At 37.7% G+C, this 13,642-nt stretch overlaps 1 protein-coding gene across 1 annotated transcript; it reads right to left on the bottom strand.

Moving 5' to 3' along the window:
• Positions 1-1,099: 1,099 nt before the first annotated feature.
• Positions 1,100-12,822, bottom strand: LOC149450843 (keratin, type II cytoskeletal cochleal-like). The gene is made up of 9 exons (XM_089691487.1): positions 12,273-12,822; positions 11,431-11,660; positions 9,742-9,802; positions 8,631-8,726; positions 7,352-7,516; positions 7,090-7,215; positions 5,623-5,843; positions 3,145-3,173; positions 1,100-3,000 (listed from the first exon to the last, which is right to left on the bottom strand). The coding sequence occupies exons 1-9, from the start codon at positions 12,735-12,737 to the stop codon at positions 2,780-2,782; spliced, it is 1,614 nt and encodes a 537-aa protein (XP_089547613.1). The 5' UTR covers positions 12,738-12,822; the 3' UTR covers positions 1,100-2,779.
• Between the last annotated feature and the right edge of the window lie 820 nt (positions 12,823-13,642).

The raw sequence follows: 13,642 nt of genomic DNA, 5'->3' as shown, positions 1-13,642 counted from the left end.
CTGGTCAGCTCCCTGTCTGATTCCTTGGACAGTATTGCCTTGTACTTTGTTTCTGCTGAAAATTGAGCTCTTTGCTCCTCCATGAACTTCCTGATTTAAGCCATGTCTCTGAACTTCCTGTTTGCCAGATTATTGTGCTCTTCTCCAGCCAATATCTATTGGATGAGCCCACGTCATCCACCAGGGTGACCTACTTGTGTACGTATCCTGATGGTCAGTGAGAGCCTCCCTACTGTAATAGCTACTGGTCTCTGATTCTGATCCCTAACCATGACAAAATAATCCAACACAAACATGGAGGGTGCTTTAGCAACTGCTGTGGCTTCTTTCAGGCAGCAAGTTGCAGAACTCCAAGAGTTTGGTGTTACCTCCCAAGAAAAAATTTCAGAACAGGAAAGTGTGGTGAAAGGGAAACAGGAGGAAATCCATGCTCTGCAGGGACAATTGCTGAACTTACATTCCCAAGAGGAAACAAATGCAGGTATGCATCTACCACTTGCCATTACAGAGGTTTCCTTAACCAATGTCACATTTATTTCCAAAATGTAGAACAAGACAGCACAACTCTAAATAATTTTGAGACTTTTATGATCCTGATTAATCAGATTTTTGATGATCCCAACCACTGTGCTACTGCTGAAGCAAAGTTGCATAGTCTGTGGTAGGGTAGATGTTCTGTTGCTGAGTACAAAGCTGAATTCCAAAGCTGGGTCGCAGATATCACTTGGAATCCAGCAGTACAAAAAAAGTAAGTTCCACCAAGGGCTCTCTGAACAGGTAAAAGATGAGCTTGCTAGAGTAGAGACTCTTAATGATATCAAGGCTTTCATCCAATTATTTATCCAAATTGGTCAGAGACTTACAGAAAGGAGAGACTGGGAATGTTTGGAAGCAATAGTGACATGTATTTGTCTGCTAGTCAGTTCATTCAAAAGGATCCAAAACTCAGAAACTGACAGGTGGACTTGATCAGAAAGCCCATGTGAAAGGACCCTTAGACATATTTATCCTTACCTTCTCCACTCTATCAAAAATTAAATATAAAACATTTTGGCTTCACATTAATTAATGTAATTCAATAGGAGAATGAAGGCATGAATAAGGTTTGTATATGAATGATCTTCCTTTATTTGCGCTACATAATACAAAGTAGATGTAAACTCATACAGCAGAACCTGTGTACAGCTAAATGTTTGTTGCCACTCGTGGGCTTGCTTAATAAGGGAGTGGAAAAATCAGATTGTAGTAACTTATAGTAAACCAATCACAAGTCGTCTTATTTTGGTCTTACTACAGTTAATTGAGATTTTATTGGTATACAGATCAAAGCATTTTTTCATATGTGGAGTATTTAGTAAGACAGTGCCAATGCATAGATGATCTGCAAATTACAGTAAACAATAGAAACCTATCATTGTTCAGGTTACTGCAGGCAAATTAGCTGAGAGATGATTTGTGATTGGTTGAAGTAAATTACTACATATCACACACCAACATTACACTTTGCACGGCTTCATTTAAGACCAATTATAAGGACAAGTTGCTAAGCTTAGGATCCTGTGGGTGTAGAACTTTTGGAGCCTGATGCACTAACCGAAAGCTGGCATCATAATTATAGGTGGTGTATTACAGAAGTCTCTTGTTGCCTATATTTTGTTACTGAAGTCCCATTTTACACAGGTGCTATGTTATACAGTGCTTTGCTGTCATATACCATATCATAGAAGTGTCACTGTACATGGGTGCTTTGTTAATGAGGTGCTATGTCGCCATATACCATGCTATACTCATTATGTTGTCTTGTTTAGTGGTATAGATGAACCACATTACACAGATACTGCTGTGTATTATTTTACATATTATAAACTATTATAACATAGGTGCTATGTAAGCCAGGAGGAGTCATGTTACCATGGGCCATACTAATCTTCCTCTTTCCTCATCTTTCCTTTTTAATGATTAAACAGCATATGAATGACCACAGCAAAAACCCCATCACATTTAGTAGGTTGGGGAATGTTTGCACCTCTTATTCTCCACAGCAGCGTACAGTATTCTGTCTCTGCATTTTTCCTATTATGATATGGACTGAGGAAAAATTCCAAGGAGAGGGCACCTTTTGCACATTGGCATTCTTAGACATGGACTTACAATAATTATAATTCCAGAATTGTCAATAATTTTTACCCTTCCTCATAAGCAAATTATTGTGTTGGCTTAGTTAATTACATAATGATAAGTGCAATGGTATGACGTAGCCTTTATACAAACTACTCATCACCTTACATAAGTCTGATTACACAAAACAAAACAATACCCTTTGCTATTGTAATACATAAGCCCATGTATCAAACTTCTGTGCCTGACATTGCTGTAGCTGATAAGACAGCTTGGGTTTCTTCATGACGTTTCAAGATAATTGACTTTATCTAATAAGCAGAAGGTTTTTGCCAGCAGGGCAAAAGCCCAGCATTTAAATAACAGAGAGGGTTAAGAAGGACAACAAGGGAAGTAGACACCATTCCTTGTCCTTTCTGGTGATAAAGGCACTTAGAGTTGTGGTTAATGGAAAGATTATAAAGCTTTCACAGCTGAAAAAGGTGAGTGCTGAACCTCCCTAATTTCCTCTTATAAGAAAAATGTGTTTTCTACTTAGTTTCCAAATGTAGCACAAACCTAGGAATAGCGAGAGAAAATAATCTGGTGGTAACGCAGTAACTCAATATAGTGGCAAGCAAAAGAATGAATTTGCACCGTGCCAAAGTGGAGCATGAGAGATTTAATTTCTGTAGTTTGACTGGCTGGACACAAATCTCATACTGCTGCCACCACCTCCGCCGCCGGCTGACATTCCAAATCCTGAAGAGCTGGCAGAGCTGTATCCATAGCCTGCAGAACCTCCACCGCCACCAGCACCAAAGCCACCACCAAAGCCACCACCAAAGCTTCCTCCAGCTCCACCTCCTCCAGCTGCCAGAGAGGTCTTTCCGCTGACCACGGCTGTAAAGAACATAATATTACATTTAATTTCATATATAAATATCACTGATATATAGGGCATTGAATATACATGCATTGTTATATCAAATGTAACAATGTATGTAAAAGAAAGTAGACAAAAAAAAGTATCTAAACAATACTTACAAATGCTCACATTGCTGTCTGTGGTCAACCTGAAAATGTTCAGAAAGAAATTACAGTTTTTAATAAACAGGCTGCAAAAATATGCCCTTTATAGTAAAACATTGTTCTATGAACATATGTTATGAAAATGTACAGTAATTCTACATACATTATATTCACTTAATTTTATGTCATTTTATCAAGAAAAAATGCAATACAGAATGTAGTGAACAAAAATCCAGTAATTTGATTAAATTAATTTAATTAAAACACAATTGTTTAAAATATTTGTGATAAATGATGCCATATCTGAATGCTGGTTTATAATACCCCAAACACAAACCTTGTAACACTTGTTGAATGAAAGAAATTGAAGTGTATGTAAACCCTAACGATAAACTTCTCTTATTTATTCTCTTTTTGTCTGTTAAGTATACCAGTGAAAGGCAATTATTCCAGAAATCCAGTGCTGCTACTTTATACCTCTTCCTTATGTTAAGGTGATGAGGAATAAGGGAGTTGTTCTGTAGTTCTAACACAAACTGTGGTATATTATAATCTTGTTCTGGGGTTTAGATACACCTTAATATTAACAGCAGAAACATTAGATTATAGAATTAGTTCAGAATCTGCCATTTTAGTTACTATAATGAATCTCTGTGCGATTCATTAAGACAAACAAAGGCTGTATATTTATAAAGCAGTAAATGTGACATTCACCAGAGATTCACTGCAAGTATACCTTCCTGGTGCAAATGTTTAAATCACACTGATTGATCTACCTGCTGTGAAAGTTTGGTGAATGCCATATTCACTGCTTTATAAATGTTGCCCTAAGATTTTCACTTTATTAAGTTAATTTGTGTTTTTTTAGCATTAACGTGCTCAAGATGAACAGATTAGATTATATATCCAGAGGAAGAATACACAGGTGGCGCACACACCTAGTGCATTATCCAAGGTTTATTCAAAGGTATAAAGAATAAAACACATACTCACAGACAAAGCATGTATCTAAAAAGCATTTGCATTATGAAGGTGGCCACAATGGCAAGCAAGGTGTTCAAAATGCGGTCAAATGGCTGACGTGTTTTGGGGACGAATCCCTTTCCTCGGAGCTGCTGACCAGCCTCTAGGACTGGTCCAGATGAGCAGTGGATATGGTGGACCAATGGTAGGGGCCTTTCTGCTGATGCCTTCCAGAGGAACCCTTTTATATTTACTAAATGGGGTAGTAAATTACCCACCCCCACTGCTTTGGGGTGCTGTAATTATATCAGTTCAGGTCAATTTTACTAGTGGGCTAGTGTTTTGGGACTTGTGATTTGAGTTTTGAAAGCCCTGTTGAAATGCTGACCTGGTGCTGGAGGCCATATGAGCTGATATAATTACAGTAGGAGGTCAGCTTAATTACAGCCCACAGTATGCTTGATGTGCCTGGCTTTTACCATTCAGAGTAAAACCCAAGGCTGTCTCATTAGTATTATCCCACTATTGGGTATTTTTATTTCCAAAGAGTGCTTCAGTACCAAGTATTGCTGTCAATTCAGGCAATCAGTGTTGCTTTAATTTGGGAAACACTGACCACAGGTCATGAACATGAAAGGGTAGCCTTACTGATCCTAAGTGAGAAGAGCAGGTAGTCAAATCACTCTAATCCTGATATATATATATATATATAATTATTTATTTATTTTTTTCTGTAATAAAGCATCATGAATTTTTGAGGTATAGAGAAGATAATGTGATGCCTCTACAAAAGATTATAAGCTAGGTTACTGCTGGTGAGACTGCCAAAGGATCACTTTATGAATCGCTAAAAAAAAGTTCAAATGCTATAAAATGTCAGCAGTAAAAAAAACAGGAAAATGTTTAGATGTCAAATGTTTTCTGGCAATGGACTAGGTGAGTCATGGGCAGAGCACATTTTAAGGAGTTCTCTAACTTTAGACCATGATAAAGACAGAAAGGTAAGATTGTTTTTGCTGAATATATGTTTGAAATTGCATTAGTTATCATGCTGCTTTAAAATCCATGAAAGAAGATGTCCTCTTGTACAGAGTTCACCCCTTTGGTTTATGCCATGTGCAATATCACTGTGAAAATTCAGTGAAAACATTGTACTGAAAGCATTCTAGTTTTTTTTTTTTTTGCAGATGTACTGATGCAGTTCTACAATAACAAACACTTCCTTCTGTTCCAATACATGGGCATACTATGGAAATTAAAGTATTTATATATTCTTACCATAGAGTAAATAAAGCTTTAAAACTAGCCCCTACTGACCCCTATAGCTGCAGGTAGTTCATTCTCAAAGGTCATAACAAAGACTTAGCTCACAGCACCTGGTGTTTTTTTTATATTTATTAGGAGACTAGAAGGCTTCTAGGTCCCTTCCACCTGAGAAAATGATGTGCCTCTGTTGTAAAACATTAATTTGAGGATTAATTTTCCCACTGTGCCTGCAGCTAAGAATCACATTGCAGATGGATTGCTTACCTGGTCTCTTCTCCTTCCAGCAGTTTCCTGTATGTAGCAATTTCCACATCCAAAGCCAATTTGACATTCATCAGTTCCTGGTATTCTCTCAGCTGGCGAGCCATCTCTTGTTTTGCCTTCTGAAGAGCTGCTTCTAGCTCAGCAAGTTTTGCATGAGCATCTTTCAGGACAAGCTCTCCACGGTCCTCTGCCTCAGCAATGGCTGTCTGAAGTTTGGCATTCTATAGAAAATAATAAAAATTCTATTTTAATACAAAACTATTGTGGAAACATACTGCATATAAGAACACTTGCCCTCTATAAACCAGTTCATGCCAACCCACCAGCTATCCAGTTATATAAACATAGTGTTACATTAATTTGTCCTTTTCATATGTAATACAATGTTTATTAGGCCCTATGTGCACTATATTCATTCCTAGCACAGGTACTGTACATGTTTAATTAACCAAATTGAAGACCTGTTTTTAGGGAACCTTGAACCCACAGCTGTATACAATGCAATTGTTACTAGGAGTATAGACACACCCAGGGGCGGACTGACCATTTGGAAACTCGGGCACTGCCCGAGGGCCTGGGGTCAGTAGGGGGCCCCATGAGATGCCCCTGGTACCTTTTTCATAGGCTTTTTTGAGTTTGGGCAAGGACACAGGGTCCCCATGATCCCCTATTGCCTGGGGGCCCCATGAGTTGTCAGTCTGCCCCTGGACACACCCCTGGCTCTTGCCAGCTCTATGACACAGTCAAGGCTGCAGTATTGCAGTGGATATATATCAACTTACATTGCTAGCCACTGAGGCTTCATGCGCACTAGCATTTTTTAAGCTCCTAGAAGCTGGTATCAGCATTTTTTTTAATCTTCTCCTAGAAGCTAAATAGTGGTATCCTATGTGTCCATGCACACTATTTTATGCTAGTAATGTTTTTCAATCTTCAGGGCTTTGGAGCAGAAAAAAAATGTTTTTGTAGAGTTTTTGGGAGCATTTTTCTGGCAGAAAAAAAAACACTAAATGCTCCTAAGTGCCATTAAAACGCTCCTAACAGCTTTTTTCTAGCTTTTTTTTTCTACATGTACAGTAAAAACACGGAAACACTTACACTTCTAAATGCTTCTAAAACGCTACTACAATCTGGCACAAAACTGCTATTATCAGTGTTGTTCAACCAGCTTTTTTATTTAGCATTTTTTGAGCTTATAAAAAAAGCTAGCATGCATGGAGCTTAACAGTGCTCACTGAGAATATCTGATCCCAACAGTTACCAACCCCTTCTTCACCCCCTATTACATAATATGGCTCTGTACTCACATTATTTCCTAGATAAGGACAGGGCATAACAAAAATCTTTTTACTAAGAAAATAGAACTCAAACATAAAAATATTAAGTAGATGGAATTATTTCTTTAGGGTTGTGTGCTTTGACATTTTTTGCTGGTAATATTTTTGTTGTGTTAACACAATGTCCTACCTGTTTTTTCACATTTTCAATCTCAGCGCGAAGCCTCTGGAGTTTGCGGTTTAGCTCAGAAATCTCATTCTTGCTATTGCGGAGAACATCGCCTTGTGCGCCAGCAGATGCTTGCAGCTCCTTGACCTATTATGGAACAAAAACTCATTAGCACTTTGGGAAAAAAATAATAGTTATCAATAACCTTTTTTACACATTAAATAGTAATTATGGTCCTTTAGCTTCTTAATATCTCTTTGAACATTTCCCACAATAAACTCACCTTGACTGAGTAGACAGCCTCAGCCTCTGATCTGCTTTTCTTGGCTATGTCCTCATACTGAGCCTTCACCTCAGCGATGATACTGTCCAGATCCAAAGCTCTGTTGTTGTCCATGGAGAGGATGACTGAAGTGTCAGAAATCTGGGCCTGCAGCTGACCCATTTCCTAAGTAAAACAGACATAGAAATAAATACATTCCTGTATTTTGATCCATTTATTAACAAACTGCTTAACATTTAGTGGTAATACTGGTGTAAAGTTATTCTGGTAAAGGAAAGTGACCAGTAACATGGTCAAGTGAAGCAAGACTTCAGCTTTATTAGGTCATCAGTATACACAGCACAAATAGTCAACAGATTTCTACCATAACGGCCTTACTCAGAACTGTCATGAGTAAGGCTTTTATGGCAGAAACGCGTTGACTGTTTGTGGTGTGTACATTGATGTCCTAATGAAGCTGATGTCTTCTTGCATGGCAGTCTTCCTTTCTTCAGCTCTCCAGTGGACTGCAATCTGTGTCTGAGCACTAGTCACCATTTTAAAGCAAATATCACTTATAAGTAGAGAAGAGCAAAACTGATTTAGCCGCACTTTTATAGATTTCAGTATTGGTGGAATTTCACTAAATCTGAATATTCAATTTCCTTATTTGATCTGCTTCAGTGAAAAAAATCTACTCTTTCAGGTTTTTTTATTTTTGTTTTAATCCTGTAAATTATGACACTAATGAGGAGCACAAGAATATACCCAGAATAGTTGAGAGAAGCTCGCATAAAATACCCTGTAATTTTACTTTCCTCAATGACTCCAACGCATTTTGCCAAAAGGCCTCTTATTTGCCATAATCAGCAGTCTTTTTTTGTAGATATCTTTCAATTTACTCTTGTGTATTTTCTATATTTTTTTTTCAATAACTTACACCACACTAAATTAACTAATTATAATCACAATTGGTTTGGGGGTGCATGAAAGGAACTAAAATAGATAGATAGATAGATAGATAGATAGATAGATAGATAGATAGATAGATAGATAGATAGATTTTATCTCAATACACGGTGCCTGTCTTTTGTCATTTATTTAATGATCTTCCTACATATTACTTTTTGTTCTACACTGATAAAGACTAACTTCCCATTGCAAACTTTATAAACTGGATTTAAAACAAGTAATTATTTCAATGAAACTGAGAAAAGTGTAGTGAAATTGAAATCAAGTATTGTTGCATTCTTAATATACAGGTTCCATGTTGCCTATATGATAAAAACATATGTCTTACTTGTTCATAGAGAGACCTGAGGAAGTTGATCTCATCAGTCAAAGCATCAACCTTAGCTTCAAGCTCCACCTTGTTCATGTAGGCAGCATCTACATCCTACAATGGTAACAATGGTATGTTGACTTTAGTATACAGTTGCTAAGAAGAGAATGATCCTTACAAAACATTGTCTGTATTAAATGAATGAATATATATGAATTACTAGTCCAGTAAGTCAGTCTTGTCTTCTTCAGTCAACTACTTATCCACCATGGCATTTCTGCCCTTAGTCCTCACTATCATTTTCTCCTTTTTGGTTCTCTTTCATTCACAAAAGTCCCGATTTCCTGAACTGATCTGTGGTCTTTGTGTTATCTGTTCTCCAACTATTACTGCAGTCCCTGATCCATGATTTAACCTGTGATCTCAACTATCTCTACACCATAGTCTTGCCTTGAGACTGTTCCTAGTCCAACATCTTCAACTCCTCAATGATCCATATGAAGAGTATATCCATTAAAATTAGAGTTCTTTCTTCTCTGTTGTATATGTGCTATCTCTCGATGACCAGTCGTATGTACATTAACCTCTCAGTAATCACTGTCCAGTATATGTGCAAAAATGAATACTCTTCAGAATATGTGTTAACAAATAGTGACCAACCACCAGAATATGTGTGATAATCTTTTAGTGATCAGTCTGCAGAGTATGTGTGCTACCTCCCTCAGTGCCCAGTCTCCACAGTATTAACATAACACTTAGTGACCATTCTTCAGAGTACATTAACCCTTTTGATATGAATTATCAGACAATTTATAGTAAACCTTAAATGTCTAAACTACAGAATTGTGCAATATCCCTTACCATATGCATTGGAATCTTAGTCATCAGAGTACATTCGTTAGCCCCTCAGTGACCAATCTGTGCACTAAACTGGAACTTCAGACAAACACCTAAATACTTAGTTATACATATGACAGAAAAGATCTTTCCTCATGGTTGCATAATGCCTATATGTCCAACTGTTTCTGGTCTATTTTCACTTTTAAAGTTAGAAAACCTATCGCTACTCACTAGTCTCAAATAAACAATAACTTTGTTTTAGATTTTATTCAAAATGATCTCAATTTACCTTCTTAAGTACAACAAAGTCATTCTCTGCTGATGTCCTCTTGTTGATTTCATCTTCATATCTGCATATCAAAAGAAGTACAGTTATGTTTTTTAGAAAACCTGTAAAGATTGTACTTGTAATTTTAAGTATGCTATATTACTATCTTTTAGTCAATAAAATAATGTCTTTCTTTTTTTTGGAGGTAATCATCTGTCTAAAATGTAGACAGTAAAACTGGCCATAAATGGTAATTCTAATTCACTCAGTTCAGCAGGAACTAGTCAAATTTTGATCCATGTATGACAGTTTCCTCTCGGCAGCAGTCGATCTAACAATCTAAGAGCTATAAGCTACTGTGTCGGGGTGTCAGGGGACAGAAAACATGTGTGAGCGGGTTTGAATCAGAGAAAGAGTTCGGACTGGTACAGATGAACACTAAAAGCTAGGAGATTCTTAGCAATGTCCTAGCAACAAGGCAGGATAGGATAACGCAATCTCTGTGTTTTTCAGTCACCCTTCAGGGGGTAAATAATTGGCCCATAGCAAGGGTATTCAAGCCTACAGCCAGCCATAATCCACTGCTTCCCTGTTATTCCATCCATGGACCAGACCTTGGATCTCTACGATTACAGACATTAGAGTGGTTGTAAAGGCTGAAGGTTTTTACTTTAATGTATTCTCTGCATTAATATAAAACACCTTCTATTATCAGCTCCCCTCCCCAGCACCTTCAGGTACTTTCTTGAGCCCAATCTCAATGGAATGATGTGCTCAAAAGCAGCAGGGCTGTTCTCTTTCTCTCTCTCTCTCCCTTCTTACTGGACTCCATGAGAGCAGCAGGAGTCATTGGCTCCTGCTGTTGTCAATCAAATCCAGTGATGAGAGAGTGAGGAGTGGGGCTGAGCCATACTGTGTGTGTCTATAGACACACAAAGCCCAACTTGGGATCGAGTGGCACACGGAGAAGAGGAGGATCAGGGCTGCTTTGTGCAATACCACTGCACAGAGTAGGTAAGTATGACATGTTTGTTATTTAAAAAAATATATCTTTACAATCACTTTAAAGGCCAAGGCTTTGCTTTCTAATTCCATTCATGAGCCCACCTACATACCATCAATACTGTTAGCTGCTTTGCACTTTCACCTCTTAGTGCCTCCAGCCACTGATGTCAGTTTCTCCTACCTAAATACATTTGGTATGTGTGTATACAATAAACATTAAAGACTGTGATTTTGCTCACTTGTTCCACCCTAAAGCCCCCTATACAGAGCATACACTGTGAGCAGCTGGCACCGTTCCAGCCACTTTTGACAGTTTCTTCTGCACCCAGCTTGTACAGCCAGTTACGATCCACTCCACACATAAAATGGACCTTTGAATTACTGGGCATGGGGTGTACTGTGTGACTTTGATCTTGCTCTGTCACTCCACTCTGCGACTTACAGTTCTCATTTTGTTCAGCTTCCCTCCTCTGATTCACAGTTCCTGCACAGCTGTGCCATGATTGCTTGTTAGTTAAACCTTGATTTGGAAATATGACTAGAACTGTCTAGAAACCTACTACAGTTATTGAAAACCATTTGTGTTTTCCTAACCTTGAATTTTGTAATTCATTCACAGTATTGAATAAAATGAATAACACTTGTCAATTTACAAAAAATGAGATGAACTTCATAGCATGTTACAGTACAATGGATATTACTTACTTGTTCTTAAAGTCATCAACTAAGTCTTGCATGTTCCTAAGCTCTCCATCCAGTCTGAATTTATCATTTTGTAGAGCATCCAATTGCCTCTTCAAGCTGTTTATGTATGCATCAAATATAGCTTCAATATTGCTTTTGCCGCGGGTTCCACCCTTGATTTGCCCTCCTTGTTCTTGCAGGAGGTTCCATTTTGTTTCAAGTACTTTGTTTTGTTGCTCAAGGAACCGAACCTATTGCCAAACATAAACAAGTATAACATACTATTATAAGAAAATTGCCTTTCTCAGGAACTGCATTTCTTAGCTATTCTTAGCTATTCGATACAAATATACCCAAGCTATTGCATTTATATTTTTACAATCCCAAGGGTAGCCATGGCATTCTATGTTGGAGGTAAATGCCCAGGTGCTCTTCCACAAAGAAATCCATACAGATTCAAAACTGGTATAGAGGCACTCATGAAGATGGACTGACTTTCATTGAAACATCGACAATAAAAACACTGCTATTTTGATCTATCTTCTCTGCAAGACCTGTGGGTGCCTCTATACTAGTTTTGCACCTTAATTTTTATATAATGATACTAAAAGTCTATAGATTTTAAAAACCAAATAGCAAAATTATTTGATTCTGTTTAAGTCAGGAAGTAATTATTATAGTGGAAAAAAGGGCAATACAACCTAATACATTTACACCTGCTGGTCATTAGTCATACATAAATTTAGTTAATCTAGGCATTTTTGCAAACAAATTCAACTTAAAGTATAAATCTGTAACTCCAGTAATGAAAATTAACCTCGTACCATAGAAACATAGTGTATTGCAGAATAACAGATCCTTACCTTATCAATGAAGGAGGCAAATTTATTGTTCAAAGTTTTAATCTGTTCCCTTTCTTGGAGTCGGACTTTTTGTATCTCAGGGTCAATCTCCAAATTCAGTGGTGCCAGAAGAGTTTGGTTAATTGTAACCTCTTGAATACCAACTTGAGCTCCCCCAGGACCAAACCCTTGACCAAGCGCGAATCCTCCTGCTCCACCACCAAAGCCACCACCACCACCAACTCCTACACCAAAGCCCGATCCACCAAATCCACCTTGACCACCTGCGGTACTTATGGAAATGGTCTTTCTACCTCCCACGTTAAAAAGGCTTCTGCTACCAAAACCTCCTCCACCAGCTCCATAAGCACCTCCAGCACCTCCAGCACCTCCAGCACCTCCAAAGCTTCCACTACTTCTGGACACAGAGGATGAGCTGAAACCCTTCTTCTGGGCTCCACCACCAAACTGCTTATATTGACTCATCGTGGCTTAGAAGTTAAAGATGAAAATGTAAATAAACAGAAAAAAGAGATGGATGGTAGAGACAGGACGCCTCTGAGTACAAACATCTGGAAACTCTCCTATATATAGTCTGTGCTTGGCCTGAGATGGGTAAAGGATATCAGTTTACAGAATTAATATGCTTGACATGCCTGGAAGGAAGGACAGAGCTTTTTTACTTTCAACTTTTTTTCTAAGCTAAAATCTCTGGAATGACATTGCTCCCAGGCTTTAATGATGCAGAGATAGCTTTTCACACTAGCAGGTGAAAACGCTTATCAGGAATACACAGGTCACTTCTAATCATTTGTGTAAAATTTGATAGTATTGAATGCTTATCTTAATTCATTGAACAACCTGAGCACAGATAAAGCAATCTTTTTACAGATATCTGCAAAAATAAAAAAAAATGACTATATTACAATTTAATGTACCTAAATGTTATTTCATCTGCTATAATGATGCACTAAGCCAGTCACTCTACTGATGATTTATAATAATTATAACGGCAACTATTACAATGTGCAATATTCATCTGCTGCTTCTGGAACAAGAAAGATACTTTCTTGTATAAATAGAGGTATACATTCTGGAGAGAGAGAGAAGCTGATTTACTAGATAGAGTTGAAAATCTTCAGAAAATAAACTGTGTGAACATTCAGTTTAGTTATCCAATCAAGTGAAAAGTGAATTTCTGTTTGCTTATTTTATCTGCACATGATTGGATAACTAAAGTGAATATCCATACAGTTTTGTGTGACGATTCTTAACTCCTTTAAAAAATCTGTCTAACCTTGCACTGTGCAAACCATTAGTAAGACCTCAACCTGCATATGCAGTTCATAAAAAGGATATAACTGGAGCAGGGGTGGACTGAGCATTTGGAA

The sequence above is a fragment of the Staurois parvus genome, unplaced genomic scaffold (assembly GCF_062004578.1).
Source record: "Staurois parvus isolate SC_StPar_1 unplaced genomic scaffold, SC_StPar_1.0 ptg000562l, whole genome shotgun sequence".
Classification (NCBI taxonomy): domain Eukaryota; kingdom Metazoa; phylum Chordata; class Amphibia; order Anura; family Ranidae; genus Staurois; species Staurois parvus.
Note: the sequence above shows the minus strand (reverse complement) of the source record. Positions and strands in the feature narration are given on the sequence as shown.

Excerpts from the sequence above, each read along its gene's own strand:
- LOC149450843 (XM_089691487.1), bottom strand. The coding sequence starts at position 12,737 with ATGAGTCAATATAAGCAGTTTGGTGGTGGAGCCCAGAAGAAGGGTTTC. Across the intron at positions 11,661-12,272 it reads TTGCCTCCTTCATTGATAAG|GTTCGGTTCCTTGAGCAACA; the intron begins GTAAGGATCTGT and ends GTTTGGCAATAG. Across the intron at positions 5,844-7,089 it reads TTGAAAATGTGAAAAAACAG|AATGCCAAACTTCAGACAGC; the intron begins GTAGGACATTGT and ends TATTTTCTATAG.